Source organism: Podarcis melisellensis (assembly GCF_964234715.1).
Source record: "Podarcis melisellensis genome assembly, chromosome: 8".
Taxonomy (NCBI): domain Eukaryota; kingdom Metazoa; phylum Chordata; class Lepidosauria; order Squamata; family Lacertidae; genus Podarcis; species Podarcis melisellensis.
The window spans coordinates 51,349,490-51,364,267 of NC_138540.1; the positions used below are offsets into that span (position 1 = coordinate 51,349,490).

General features: G+C 45.2%; 1 protein-coding gene and 1 long non-coding RNA gene across 2 annotated transcripts in view; one reads left to right on the plus strand and one right to left on the minus strand.

Annotated features, from left to right (window-relative positions):
- Positions 1-1,047: 1,047 nt before the first annotated feature.
- Positions 1,048-11,478, minus strand: LOC309375065. The gene is made up of 2 exons (XR_014170788.1): positions 10,512-11,478; positions 1,048-1,355 (listed from the first exon to the last, which is right to left on the minus strand). It is a non-coding gene; the product is annotated as an uncharacterized lncRNA (long non-coding RNA).
- A 1,264-nt stretch (positions 11,479-12,742) lies between these two features.
- Positions 12,743-14,778, plus strand: part of NFATC3 (nuclear factor of activated T cells 3) — a 52,340-nt gene continuing 50,304 nt past the window's right edge. The window contains exon 1 of the mRNA XM_081920269.1: positions 12,743-12,974. Coding sequence (XP_081776395.1) covers positions 12,827-12,974 — 148 coding nt within the window. The 5' untranslated portion in view covers positions 12,743-12,826. The remainder of the gene's footprint in view (positions 12,975-14,778) is intronic.

Sequence of the window (14,778 nt, forward strand, 5' to 3'; positions counted from 1 at the left end):
TTGCACTGGCAATTAGCCAAGGGAATTATTAAAACAACCAGATGTCGTGCATTAAATAAAAGTCACCTATGACCTTCTGTGCTGAATGTAGAACTTCCTTGAATGCTGAATTTCACAACTAATTGGGCAACATATAGAGAGCTGTTAACAGAAATCGATAATCAATTAAAATCGAAGGAATCTCAAGAAATAAAAGGGAAGGTAACATATTGGTTATAATATTTTCAGTTAAATGAAGTATTTAAAAATGATAAAAAGAAAGGATTCACCTATGAAATTTCAAATTTCCAGAGAGAAATAAAAGAAAATTATTATAAAAAATGTATAATATATTGTTGGAATGGGAAACTAAGGATGGAGAGGTCAAGTGTGTTATGATAAAGTGGGCAATAGATGTGGGAAATAATATTCAAATGGCAGATTGGGAAATACCATGGAAGAATGATATAAAATTTACGGCCTGTACCTTATTTAAAGAGTTTGACCAAACTGTGGGAGGCAGTGGAAGACAGAAGTGCCTGGCGTACTCTGGTCCATGGGGTCATGAAGAGACGGACACGACTAAACAACAACAACAACCTTATTTAAAGAGAATTATATGAAAATGATGTATTGGTGGTATTTAACAATGATTAAATTGGCAAAAGTGTACAAAACAAGGGGAAATAAGTGAGCTTGTGGGATTGGCGGTGGGGGAAAGCCACGCTTCCCCCCCCCCCAGCCCTGGGGAGCAGCGGGAAGGCTGTGTGCAGCCTTTCCGCTGCTCCCCAACCTGCTCTTTGGGTCGAGCAGCTCTGGGGTAGCCTGCGAAGCCTCCACAGGGCAACGGGGAGCCTTCATCCTGCTATTATTTTAAATGTTTCATTTTATTTCTTTTTCTTTAATGTAATGATTTTGTTTATTGTGAAAATTAATAAAGCATCTTTTTAAAATGTTGCTTTCATGCTAGAAAAACTCTGAGCCCCCAAAAGCTTCTTTCACACGCTTTCTTCATATGTTCTGTGCACAGCTCTGAAAACAAAAGGACAAATTTTGGGTTGACTGATCTTAAGAGACCAAGCAAATTAGTTATATTCGTTGGTTGCCAGTAACTTTAGGTATATAACCTTGGATTTATTGATATATTTCTTATATAAATTATTAATTTGTAACAGTCAATATTTTGAGTGGGAATGCATAATAGATCAGAGAGGCAGGCTGCTGGCCCGGCTTGAATGAGTGCCCTTGCTGAAGTTGTGAGCTTCCTTGAGAAGAGAGCGAGTTGTCTTCTTTGCCTCCTTGACTAACTGTTGCATCAGAAGTTGCTGATAACAGCCTGCCTCATCTGAAGAGATGTGCATCAACCCGGATCCTGTCTGGGCCAAGGAAGATGGAGAAAATAAGATCAACTTCATTGGGTAAGGGCATGAGAGATCGCTGTTATGGCATGTGAGCATACATGCTGCATAAGAAAGGTGGTTAAAAAATGTAATTGGACTGTTTGTGACATCAGGATATATAAACCCAAACTGTAACACTTTTCAGTTTAGGCTTCCTGTAATTTTATGCATTACCTGAAAAAAATACCTTGTCACATATGTATTGTGTACCTAACTGAACCCTGAGTGCCTCCACCAAATGGAGTGATGCTTGCTATCACCAGAGGGTGGGGGATTGGGTTTTGATAGCAGCACCCGTGTTATGCAACAGCCTTCCCAAGGAAGACCGACTCTCCTAAGCAGGGATGGGGAACCTGCAGCCCTTCAGAGGCATTGCTGAACTCCTGCTCCCATCAACCCTGAGCATTGGCCATGCTGGCTGAGGCTGGTGGGAGTTGGAGTCCAACAGCATCTGAAGGTCCACAGGTTCCCCATTCCCAAGACTCTAACAGTACAACCCTAGTCATGTCTGTTCAGAAGCAAGCCTTCCCCTCAACTCAGTAGAATTTGCTTCTGGATGAATATACAGGTATGGGATTGCACTGTAAGGTTATTATATACTTTTGGAATACTTTTGGGGTGAGAGCTGAGGGCCACATGCCAGTGGTGAGCAGGGCCAGAGGAAAAAGTGCACAGAGAAACAAATGTGATTTTAAAAAATCTTTTTACAGTATGCTTGCTTCTACACCTGCTCAGATACTCCTCTCTTCATTCTCCATCAAGGCAAGCAAGAAACATTACGAGAGTTCAAGTGCACATTCCAGCCTGGCAGAAACACTCAGGGAATGAAGTAGCACAGCCTGGGGAGAGGGGACATGGCCTGGGAAGAGTTCTGAGGGCCAGACAGAGAGGCCTGGAGGGGCCACATTTGGCCCCTCAGGCATGAGGCTTCCCAGCCTTTGCCTACTTAGCATTTGAGGGCCTAAATCACTAGTAATATTCCTGTTCATTTCAAAAGGGTTTTCCTGGCTGCTGGATTGTGCCTTTCGTTTGTTTCTTGCTCTACTTTGCCTGCTCTTCAGAAGGAGTTGTCGAAGCTTAATTACCTCAGGCCATGTTTCCCACAAAGAGACTGCTTTGGCTGGGTTTCCATTGGCAAAGCTGCCATTCTGATATTTCCAGACTGAAACCGGAGGCCTTCTTAGTGCTTCAGGTGAGGTTCTATTGTCAAGCAAAGCCACACCTGTACCAACCAGGCATTTCCTTTGGAGTAAGAGACTGTTGGAAATAGTAATAATAACTTCTCACACACCTGAGGGGAAAATAGTGCTAAATGTTGAGCCTAGCCTTCCTGCAGATAATGGAACTATAATCTGAAGCTGAGGACACACCCAGCATTGCTTTGGAGTAGCTACCAGTCTATGCATCCCAGGCAAACACAACTTTGTTGATATTCACTAAAGAACAAGAGGGATTTTCCTGTACCTACATCAGAGTCCTGGCACTAGGAGAACTGCTGCATTCTTTACTGCACGCCACATATTGCCCCTGGAATGTGTGTGAGATCCAATGTGGCAAAGTCTGGATCAAATGCAGAGGGAGGCCAGTTCAGATGTCACGGTGTGGTTGGAAGATTAGCAAGAGCTAAAATCTACTATATATTCTATCAAAATGGGTGGAAGAAGGGGAGCCAATGTGGTGCCCTCTAGATGTTGATGAACTACAACTCTCATCATTTCTGATCTCTGGCCATGCTGCCTGGGACTGATAGGAATTGGAGTCCAATGTCATGTTTATATTCACAAGGGCATCTCATCAAGTCAACAACACAGCAGCAACAACACAGGTTAAAAACAGTCTCCAGTTGAAAAAAACCTCTCCAGTTGAAGCAAAAGGGTTTTTTGCCTGAGACATCCACAATCTAGTTGCATTGGTCAATTTAAATTGTTAACTAACAGCACCAATTCCATCAGACTGCAGAGCAGGGGGAGATATTCAGCAAGGCTATTCAATGGCCTCTACTGAGAGACAGCTGCTTTTGACACTCTGCTTTGACACTCAATTGTCACTTAGTTGTACTATTCCATTCAGACCACCTGGACTGTTTCCACTCCAGCTGCTTGGTTTAAGAGCTGTCACTTTCAGAACCACTGCCTGAGCTTGCTTTCCCCTCCCTCCTCATTCTCCTTTCCTCTCCTGTCATGTCTCTTCAGTTGTAAGCCTGAGGGCAGGGATTGTCTTACAATCTTTGTAAGCCATGTGGGGAGCACTTTCAGCAAAAGAGTGGGGTAAAAGCCCACTACCTCAATTCAGTGCTTAGGCTGCCTCCTAAGAGAGAGAGAGCACAATCAAGTGCTTAGGCTCTCTCTCCTCTCTCATGGCTTAATACAATGTTGTTAGAGGTCATCACACCAGTATCTCAGAGTCAGCCTTACCATTAGGCAGAGTGAAGCAGCTGCCTTAGGCAGCGGGTGTCTGGGGAGTGGGGTGGGGAGATCAAGTGAGGTGTTGGAGAAAGCCATTTCCGGCCTGCCCAGGAGGTGGGGTTGCGGGCTTCACGCCCACCCCACGTGAGCGGGGGCTGGTTTCAGCCCCGCGAGAGCAGGGGAATCTTGTCCGTGGCGTCCCCCCCCCCAGCCGGCCAATCGGGTCTTCATGTTTTAAAGGTAAACAGCCCTTTCCGGGCAGCAGGGGGCATTTCCACCAGGGGTCTTGAAAAGCTCACAGACCCGCCAAAAAGATCAGCCACAAACTGGTATGAATTTGGCCCTTGACTGTGGTGTTCTCTTCTGTTAAGCTTTCACCTCTTAGAACCCTTCTCGATGAATACCCTAAAATAGAGGCAGCAAAGTACCCTGGGAAAGAGTTTCTCTTATGGCTTCAAGATCCTTGTTTCATTACCCCCTAACTCAGGGAACCCCCCAAACCAAAGAATCAGTTTGGGAAATGCCAGCTATTGCAAAAAGAATTAAAGAAAATTCTGGCCGGGAGGGTGGCCGGCCCCTTCAGAGAGCCACCTATAGCGGGTTTACTCATTTCACCTTTAGGCATTGTCCTCCCATAGACTCCAGAAGAGTATCCTATGATCCACAACCTATCCTATCCTAGAGGTGGCTCAGTCAATGATGCAATACCACAGAAGCCTTGTTCTGTGAAATATGCCTCCTTTGATCAGAATGACTTGTGTATATGGTCTGTAAGAATTATGCAAGTACTGTAATGAAAAAAGTGTAGGAAGTTTCTATCCTCCAAGAAAAAAATATAGAAAAATAAACCTCTTAAACACAAGAGAAGTCAACTACCAACTACTGGGTTGGCGCCTCTGGTAATGGCGGAATTCCTCTGATCGGGAGGAATTTGCCTCGTGGAAATCCGGGTCTGGCTGCCACGGCGAAGGCGAAGATCCACTAAAAATCAAAGGCGGGTGAAGCCTGTGAACGTTGGATTCGGTGGGACCTTTTGCGCCTGCCCTACTTGCGGGGAAACCCGGTTTCAGGGATCCGGAGCGATGTGGGGTGAGCGGCACGGTTCCTCGAATTGACTGCTTCTTCCACGGAGCGAAGCTGCATAGCTGTTGCCGGAGAGCGCTGACTTTTTCCTGTGGACAATTTGATCTTAAAGCAACTACCCGTGAGTAGAGCGAAGAAGGAGAATTGGATTTTTAAACGTCTTAATTTGGCACCGAAACACGGAGGTTCAAAACAGGAAGTCCGCCTTCCCCTTTTGTAATTAGAGTGGAGCAAAGAGGCTACAAGCTAAAGTCTTGGAAAGCCTACTGTAAAGGACTAAATTTCCATCGGTAAAAAGTTTTGGGGCAAATTTCCACTTTCCCTTTAGGTAGGCTTTAGGCAGGTCTCTGACTTTGCTATGGACTTCGGTCTGTCGCCGCAAGGGGCATGGTAGGAATTTTTCCCAATTGGCAATTTACAGCCATTTGGTTTTTCGCCTACCTCGTAGCAACTCGTCACAACTCCTCGGCATTGGCGGTTAGGCATTGGTAAGAAGGGGTTAAGAGGATGCGTGTGTGGGGGGAGGAACGCCATCACCTCCCCCCAGTGAACGAAGGTTGGTCCGATAAAGGACTCCGGGGGGCGTGGCCCTGTCCGAAGCCTATGGAGGTGTGGGCCAAAGGCACGCCCCAGAGCAGTGACCTGGGGGAGTTCCTAGTTGACGTGCCTCAGCAGGAGACTCCCCCTCTATGGTGTTAACCCTTCCCGTGTCTCCAGCAAATGGGCTGGAGCCGGATAGTTGATAGGACCAATGCCTAAGCCAATGCCTCTCATTCCTGAATTCAATAAAGTTGTGGCCTAATTTGCCCATTTAACCTTAAATTATGGTGTCTTGTGCCTTTATTTATCCTGGTGGGGGGCGGGACCTCACCACGCAACAGAGCTGCATGAACTACATGTCTTGTACATGTCTTGTAGTTAAGCTAGTCTACTGCCATCATTGTACACTGAAGTGTAGTGTACTCTCTCATCATTAGTGCTGAAGTAGGATTCAGCTACAGATCTAGTTGGCTTCTGTACAAGGACTAAGATGAGGGGATGTGGCATCTCTAGTGGCAAGACATCTTGGGCCAGCCCTACAACATATGCAAAATGGGAAATTGTGGGTTTAAGTTTCGACTATAACCCAGGATTGCAAACCATGGTTTGCCAATCGGGGATCTAGCTAGTGCTAAAACTGCAGTCTCCTAATTTGGACATAGCAGAAAACTGTGGTTTAATGAATCCTGGGCATACTGCATTAAGATGCCAGAATTGAGGGGAGGCTAGGCAGGGCTGTGGAAGCAGAAAGTTTGTTCCTCTTCCATAAATTGTTGTTATTACTGAACCAAAACTATATTACTGAACCAAACTAAAATATTGAGCTGGACATAGATGACCATGAGGAAAAATCACAACTGGCCTGAAACGGAATGTGGAGAGGGGAGGAAGAGGATGGGTTACTCATCCTGTCCTTACTTAGTGACAGTCAGGCTATACTGTAGTTTTAAACCACAGGGTGGGGAGAAAACTAAATTAAGTCAGATTACTGTGAGACTGTTTCTAAGCATCAGCTTCAGCCTACCTGTAATCATCTCATTGCTGCATATACAGATCATCACATTCAGCAAATTCAAACAGCTATATTTTAATTAATCTGGTTCTTTTGCTGTTAAATGATATGGCAGCTGTTCTTACAGTTCATATCACATTACACAGTTGGGAATCAACAATGCGATATTTACACTTTTGCTTCTCTTTCGAGCCCAATCACTTTTCTGAGCAATAAACCTGTCCCCTCAAAAAAAGAAAAAGATCATTCTAACAATAAGATGGAATTTATTTAATATAATTTTTCTATGTGCAGTGAACAGTTTTTAGATTAATATAAAAAGATGGATATGGAAGTAATGTTCTTATGCTAAAATAGTGTGCATGGTTTAGAAAACCCACCCTGCCCCTGCCCCCACCCCCGCCCTGTATCTTAAGTCCACACAATGAGGACCACAGTCAATCATAGGAACAGCTGTTCACACTACTAAAGACAATCCTGTATTTCATTTTAGTGCTATCTTACATTTCAAAACATCTCTTAAAATGAAACCAGTTTGACCCTTAATATACGCATGATTACTCAAGAGTAACTACTGAAATAAGAGTATTAGGAAATAAATTAGTCAAAGTATTGGGATATTATCACTCATCTTCTAATACAGATGGACAGTGGACTTTTTTTATGTTAACATTTTCCACCCAATAGCAAAGGCAGTGAAAGAACAGTTACAAGATAGTGCCTTATGATTATTAAGTGAGCATAAAACTCACCATCAGTCTGTACTGTTTCAACCAAGAGTCACATCCGAGAACAATAATGAAAAAAAAAAGAAATAATTGCAACAAAAGAAAATGTTCACTGTAGCAACAAAATCTACTTCTTTATCATACTGCTGAGAAGAGAAAATAGGCTCTCACTTTAGAGGCCTGCCATGGTGAATTCAGCCACTGCTAATAGGGTCTCTTGATTATAAGAGGCTGGCAGAAAAATCAATTTTCTGCCATTCAGACCAATTAGCTTTCCCAGCTGGATCTGAAAAATCTGTATTAACTGCCGAAAACAGCAATAAAATAATGTGGCATGTCCTCTGTAGAACTACTACTGCAAAGGTAGAGACTAAATAATGAGAGATTTTTTTGAAAAATATATTCTAAAATTGCAGTTGGCATCAGTTGCACCTTTAGCTATGGTGGCTCTAAGAGTAGGGTTAGAAATAAATTTCAGGTAGCAGTCTGTAATAAACAAAAATCTGCCCTTATTCCCTTATGGGGGACACAAGAGCCCTTATAGAGTCCTTTGTAGGTTCTCCATTGGTCAGAGAAAATAACAGAGGCCAACCAGAGAATATTGAGAAACAAAGCAGCTTGTTAGTCTGATCTTTATTGAACTGTTGCAACAGGGTGCTCCCCTCACATGCAGGAAAGGAGGAGGACCCAGAACAAAGGTGTGTCCGCCCTTATATAGACATTTTAAATTGCCCACCCTGAAGTCCAACACCCCCCATACATCATACCTACATTACAGAAAGGGTGGTCTACAACAGAAATCTGAGTGCATCGTTTATCACCTGTTAATGGTCACTTGATTGGATACCCTGGGGAGCCTGGCCAGTCTTTTGTAATGACAAATACTTACAGGTAGTTCCTAAGCCAGGTCACAGGCTCACCCTATTCATACACAGACGTACCCTTAAGACAGGATTTGTGAACAAAAAGACGATGGGGAGGCTCCCCCTCCCCCTCCCTCCTTGCAGAGAAAACATTTGTTCAGTTTGGGAGTCAAAATGGTTTCAGGGCGGTCCTCCTGTGCTGCTCCAGACATGTGGTCCACACATCTTTATATGCACTTGGTTGGTACATTTATGAACATTTATTATATATATAAGACCTTAAATTTTTTATTTCAACTCAAATGCAAATCTCTATGTAATCATGTCACACCAAGGGGCTAATGAAACAGGCTTTGTGGATTCAACATCAAGCCAGCTTTACTCCCTCTCCCTCACTTTGCTTAACATCCAGCCTGCTGAGGTGTTCTGAATAACTCAAAAGCTCACTCACTAAGTATTTTGTGACAGTTTAGGTGGACCTAATAAAGGTATTGCCTGTCCATGGATTTTGGAACCATTCTTTTGAAATTGCTTGTTGGCAGGCAGTGACAGTTGGGGCTCTTATTTCATCTGGCATAACAGTGAAAAGTTGCCTTGAGGATGTCACTGTATTAAGAAATTCCTTAACGAGACGTGCAAGTCAACTCCAAATAGTAAAAATAGAGAAATAAATGAAAGGTCCCAGCTAGAGTAACACAACTGCAATGTTTCCCTCTTACTGGAAGATGTTCAACATTGCAATAATAATTCTAGACTCTGGAGTTAACGATCTTACAAACACACATACCTTTTTAGATTTATTTTTTCCATTCAATTTATGAATCACTTCCTATCAAACTTCTTAAAGTGAATTAACAATAAAAATGTCAACAATAAAAACAATTTCAAATAGATACAGGACTGGGAGGGAACTCTCCAAATAAAAGCGTGTTGAAAAAGAATGATCCTCAATAGGCACTGAAAGAGACAATAGGGAGCGTGTTCATTTGCTTCCCTTGAGCAGGAGCCTTGTAAAATCTTGGTTTCTCCCTCCCTCCCTCCTCCACCTGGGCAGAAAGAAAGGCATTTCAACAATGCACTCCCTTCCTCATGGGGTGCTGGTGGAGAGACTGAGAGTTGCTAGTATTTTACAAGCATCCTGCTGTTCAAGAGAAGCCCCTTTCAAAGTAGATAGGCAAAACCAGGCCCCCAATCCAACCCACCTTTTGCGAGACTGCTTGAAAAGGGGATTCTTTTGAGCTTAGCCCTGCTTGTAGAATACTAGCATCTTCCTCCCCACTTCAAAGAGTGCTTCTTCTTAAAGTTTAAAATATGTTAAGCCAGCCTGGCTGCATTTGGGAACCCTTCTGCTTATTTTGCTGAATAGGGGTCTGGACATATGTGCCAAAATGATGGCATCACTGGGTATTCCGTCTCCCCCCCCCCCCCCCAGATCTTAAGAAAAAGATGCTTGATCAAGCTTCTCTTTCAAGCAGTACTTTCCGCACCCTCCCTCCCTGCTGCCATTATCACTTGTGTTTTTGCCTCATTGGCTCAGGCCCACCCCTTCTTTCTAATTTGTTTAGCACTTAAAATAATCCAAGTGCTTTGAAAAAAACATAAAGTCCCCATCTGATGATCTGCAGCAGATCCCTTGAGACACAACAGTGAAAGGGGGGGCAGGGAGGACAGAAAGAGAGAATAGCTTTATTTGTACAGCTGCAGGTGAGCTAAGGAAGGTGTCTGAGGGCAGATGCCAGCTCAGAAAAACATCCAATTTTAGAACAAAAAGAAAGACCTGCAGAATCATACCAGTGGTCCATCTAATCAGTACAGTGAATTTTAAAGAAAGGTAAATTCCATGTTAGGGAGCAGTAGGAAAGGAATTGAAAATAAAACGGTCAGTGTCATAATGCCTTCATCCTAAATTACGAAGTACTCTACTTCCCTTTGTCTGTCCTGAATTGTCCCACATTCAGCTCCACCTGATGGCCTCATTGGGTTCCAATATTACTTTCTCTACACCCTGCACAATGTTTTGCACCTCTATCATGTTCCCCCTTACCTCTTAACCAAAAAGCAACCAGAATTGTACACAAGTACATTCCAAGTGTGGCTGCAACTTATTGACCTGCAGAGTGCTCTGGGCAGTTCATGGTGCAAATCCAGGTTCTTTGATGGCATGGGGAGGGAGAAGGCGCCGAATGTGTACTGAGGAATTACTTGATGGCAGAGTTCCCAGCCGAAAAGACAGATCTTTTAGATTATAGGTGGTTTTGGAAGATTTTCAAATTTTCAGGAGCTGGGGTTGTTTTGTCTTGCTGTGTTTTGTTATGTTTATTTGTGAGTTTATATGTTGTATGAATTTTTTTTATTCACAATTTCCCACCACCCTGTAATTTTTTTATGAAGAGCTATTAGAATACTTTTAAATAAATAATAATTTGTGGGGATCCCGATGAGTTGTTCCAGGTACTGTGTTTTTTTTAAAGAGTAATAATACTAAACTCAGTCGCACTTACTTCTTGGGAAATAGGATTAGGCCAGTGCTGTCAACAGGAGCTCAGAAAAGGCACTCTCTATATACTCGGAGGCACCTTCATCTTTTCCCGTCGAGGCTTGGCTTGAGTCATCTCAGAATCTAACTAAACGGACATAAACCATCTGGTGTGCCCGTGGACAGTTGCTTGTGCTGCATTCACAAAACAAGCGAGTTCGCTCCCCAAAAGGGCAAAGTCAGGAGGTCTCTTTAAACCAGATATTGTTGGACCACAGCTCCCGTCAGGCTCAGTGTGCGCGGAGCGACCATTAGGGATGATGGGAGTCGTAGTCCACCAAAACAGCTGAACCCACAATTCCTACTGGTTTCTAGTCACGAGGCGAAAATGTTCTGGCCGTTTTTTTTACGTCACCGGGCAAACCGCTTAAGCTTGCGTAGGGAAAGCCAGACGAGAGAAGGGCGAGGGAGGAGCCCCGGGGACAAAAATCTTTCCTGTCGGGCGGAAGGAGAGGCTGACGGGTGTGGCTAAGCTAAAAAGCAACGGCTGTGAGAGACTGGCTGCGACGAGCGCGTGACGTAAAAAGGAGGCGGGGCCCGCGCGTGCCAGTAAAGCTAGGGCAGCGGACAGCTGGCGGGTGGAGTGAACTGCTCTTTAAGGGCCAAGTGCCTGTGGTTGACAAAGACACTTCCGGCTTCTTATTGCGGTTCGAATCCTCTTGATGAGGGACTAGAGCTTTGGAAGTACATTGGAATCAATGTAAAACGGCATACAAACAGCAACTCTAAAACGAAAAGCAGATTTCTTAAGAGGTTGCATGGCTTTGCGGTGATCATACCTCTGTTCCCCTCATTCTGCGTTCAAAGTAGAGAAGTTATAAGCAGGTTTCACGTTAAATACTATACATTTAAAGCGTATTTCCCGCCACCCCAAACAATCATTTTCCTTTACATTTCTATCCCCATGCTTTTTAGGTAGTCCCTTTCCGTAAGCGTGCACCCAGTCTTCTTTTAATTGATTGTATGTCGCTGTACTGGAATCCGAGTAAATAAAGAAACAGTGCTGTGTAAAATGGTTAGAGTTTAAGACTGGGGTATGGAAGACCAGGATTCAAATCCTTACTGAGCGTGTTGCTCAGATTGCCTCAGTCACTCTCTGTCAGCCTAACACACCCTGTCAGGCTGATGAGGAGGTCCGGAGCAGTCCAAAGCTTGCTCATGATAATGCGTCATTTGTGGAATCTTTTGTTGTTCACCAACATTCGGCCTTGCTCTGTTTAGTTTTGAGTAGATATGCACAGTGGGATCAGTGGTGCTGCTAATGCAAGGATCTGGGTGAAAAAGAGTTCTGGACCTGTAACAGAAAGATAGCGCTCTGTGCGTGTAATCAAGCTGTTTGTGTGGCTCTGCTATTTTCATTTGGGTCTACAAAAGAGAAACAAGAGTTTTATTCCCTACTGCGAATGCTTTAACTACTCTGAGCATGACTAATGTTGGAAGCAATCCAATATAACTGCAACAGAGCATTACATTTCATACATGTGCTAAAGTTTATGTTCACTTAAGATTGTGCTATAAGAATTTGCACAGTAGCACAATGCAACCTAGATTTAATTCTTAAAAATTAAATGGATTTATTCCCAGGCAAATGTCTGCAATCCTAATTTGGTGAGCCCGATTGTAGCCAAGAGGCTCCACCTCTGTGTATGCATACACTGTTGTTTTTAAATAAATGTTTCTTAAATTTTGAGAATACAACCCCAAATAATCAATAGGATATACTAATCAAGCAAAGGAAGATGTAAAAAGAAAAGGAAAAAAAACCCCCAATAAGCCCATACTGAAAACTCTTGTCTCTTTTCTCCGTTCGCCAACCAATAAGCGAGCGGAGGGCTCGAAATGGGCGTGGCGCGATGGCGGAGGTGCCGCGTGAGGGGAGCGGGCGTGGCCCGGCGCGCGGAGACCCGGGAGGCGTGGCCTTCGCAGCGGCTTCTAGTCGCCTTTCCCCTCCCCTCCCCCCCTCCGGCACTTGTGAGTGACAGGCGGGAGTTCAGGAGCTGCGAGGACGCCGAGTCGCCGTTGCCGCCGTCAAACCGTGGAAGAAGAAGCCGCTTTTTCGCCGCCCGGAGCGCTGCTTCTGCCGCCTCCTCCCCTTATTCCTCCTCCTCTCTTACGCAGTACTATGAGGCGGCCCTGACGGGGGGCGCCGCAGCCCGCCCGCCCTGCCCCCCTTCCCCCCCTCCTGGTCCCCCCCTCGCTCCCAGCCCCCTGTCCTCGCCTCAGCCCAGCCCAACGAAGCCCGGCGCGGCGGCGGGGTCAGGGCTCCCCACCCGCCCCCCGATGACTGCGGCAAACTGCGGCGGCGCCAACGACGAGTTCGACTTCAGGCTCATCTTCGGGGAGGACGGGCAGCAGCCGGGCCCGGGGCCGCCGCCGTCGACGACGACGCCACTGCCACAGCCGCTTGGGCCTGCCGCCGCCTCAGCAGGTGCGTCTCGCGGACCAGGCTGGCTCGCCTGTTGCCCTGTTGCTCGGCCGGGGGCGGGGGGGGGGGAGGCGGCAGCTTTGCAACTCCTTCCAGCCGCTTCGGACGCGACGGGGCTTCGGGGAGGTGCGGCGGGGTAGGGGGAGAAGATTGCCACCAACCAAGTCCTACTCGGAGCAGAGCAGTGGGAATTAACGGACCTGAATTAGTCACGCCCTTTTATTTCGTTGGGACTACTCCGAGCAGGTCTTGGTTGGCTGCAGCCCTTGATTTCCCTACCCGAGTCGCGCTGGCCTTAGGGTTGGTGAGGGGTGTGCGCGTGATGGTGGCCCTGCGATTCAGCGCACGTTTAATTTGTCTGTAATTAATCAATTCTGCTGTAACAGAAGCCCCCCAAAAGATTCTTGCGGAACTTTGAAGCCTGATAACAAACTTCTCCGAGTAGACGAGTGTAAGGTTACTCGGGAGTAAGGCCCAGTGGTCACAGGGCCGGCGTGCGTAGGATCCGGGTCACAGGGCGTGGCTGCTGTGTATATATTGTGGACGCATAGAGTAAGCCCCTTTTGGTTCCACTGACTTGATTCTGCGTCAGTGTATGTTAAGTTACTTGGAAGAAAGTGACATTGACCCCAGTGACAGGATTGATGTGCGTGGAATTGGACCACGAGGTCATGAGCGAGGAACTCTTGACGGAATAAATTTATTCGAGATTAAGAGTGAATCCTATTGGAACCCATATCTACTAAAAAAATTAATAAACATGGTCAAATCTTATTTAGGATCAGTGTGCGTATGATCAAGCTGCATGTCTTATTTGGTTCAATTCAGTGACTTAAATATATGCTTGGGGCAATCCAAAATAAGCCTACATGGGAATAGATCTTGTTGGACCTAGTGGGACGTGATTCAGAGTAAGCACACATAGGATTCAGCCATATGTCTGCTGTAAATGCTACGCACATTTCACTAGTGAGTAATTGTTATTTTTTTAGGTAACACTAGCAGGACAGGTGCCTGCTTGGAGGAGCGTACAAACTAAAATGGGCTCACTTCTGAGTGTAAAAAATGCATACAATTGTATGTACTCTCAGGGGACAAAGTAGCATTGAACTCTGTAACTATGCATAGGATTTGACTCTAACGGTAGCTTCAGTCTTTCGTACATTTTCTTCAAAGCAAGTCCCATTGAACTTTATACTCTTGTTATGGAATTCTGGACATTCTCTCCCACCCCACCCCACCCCATCGGTTCTCTTCCCCACAAGTGCTCAAGGACAGATGGATCAGAGAATGAAGCTTGCTTCTGAGTAAGCATGAATAAGATTGTTAGTTCTCCAGGTCCTGAATGAGGAAAGAATAATGAATGTTTTGTTTGGGCTCAAAGATCCCAGAAAGTGTTGTGAGATGTTGAACTCTTGGTAAGGGAGACTGTATATATCCTGTTTGGAAACTTCTGTGAAGCTGATAGAAAATAACTTGGGTTGAACATAGTGTATTTTGCACATATGAAGCAGCTGTATACTGAACTGGTTCATGTAGCCCACTATTGCTGCCTCTGACTGGCAGTGACTCAGGCCAGAGGTTTTCCCAGCTTTGTCATATGAGATCCTCTTAACTGTCAGGGATTGAACTTAGGACCTCAGCACATGAAAAACACATCCTCTACTACTGAGCTATGAACTCTGTGTTCTTGGAGGTTCCTGCGGCGTTAAGGCAGCAGGCGGGTAGTGAGAGGGGTGGTTGGAGGTTGTATCTGGAGTTGTCTTTGCATACGAAAAGGGGTGGGTGGTTGGGGTGCCCAGCTGTA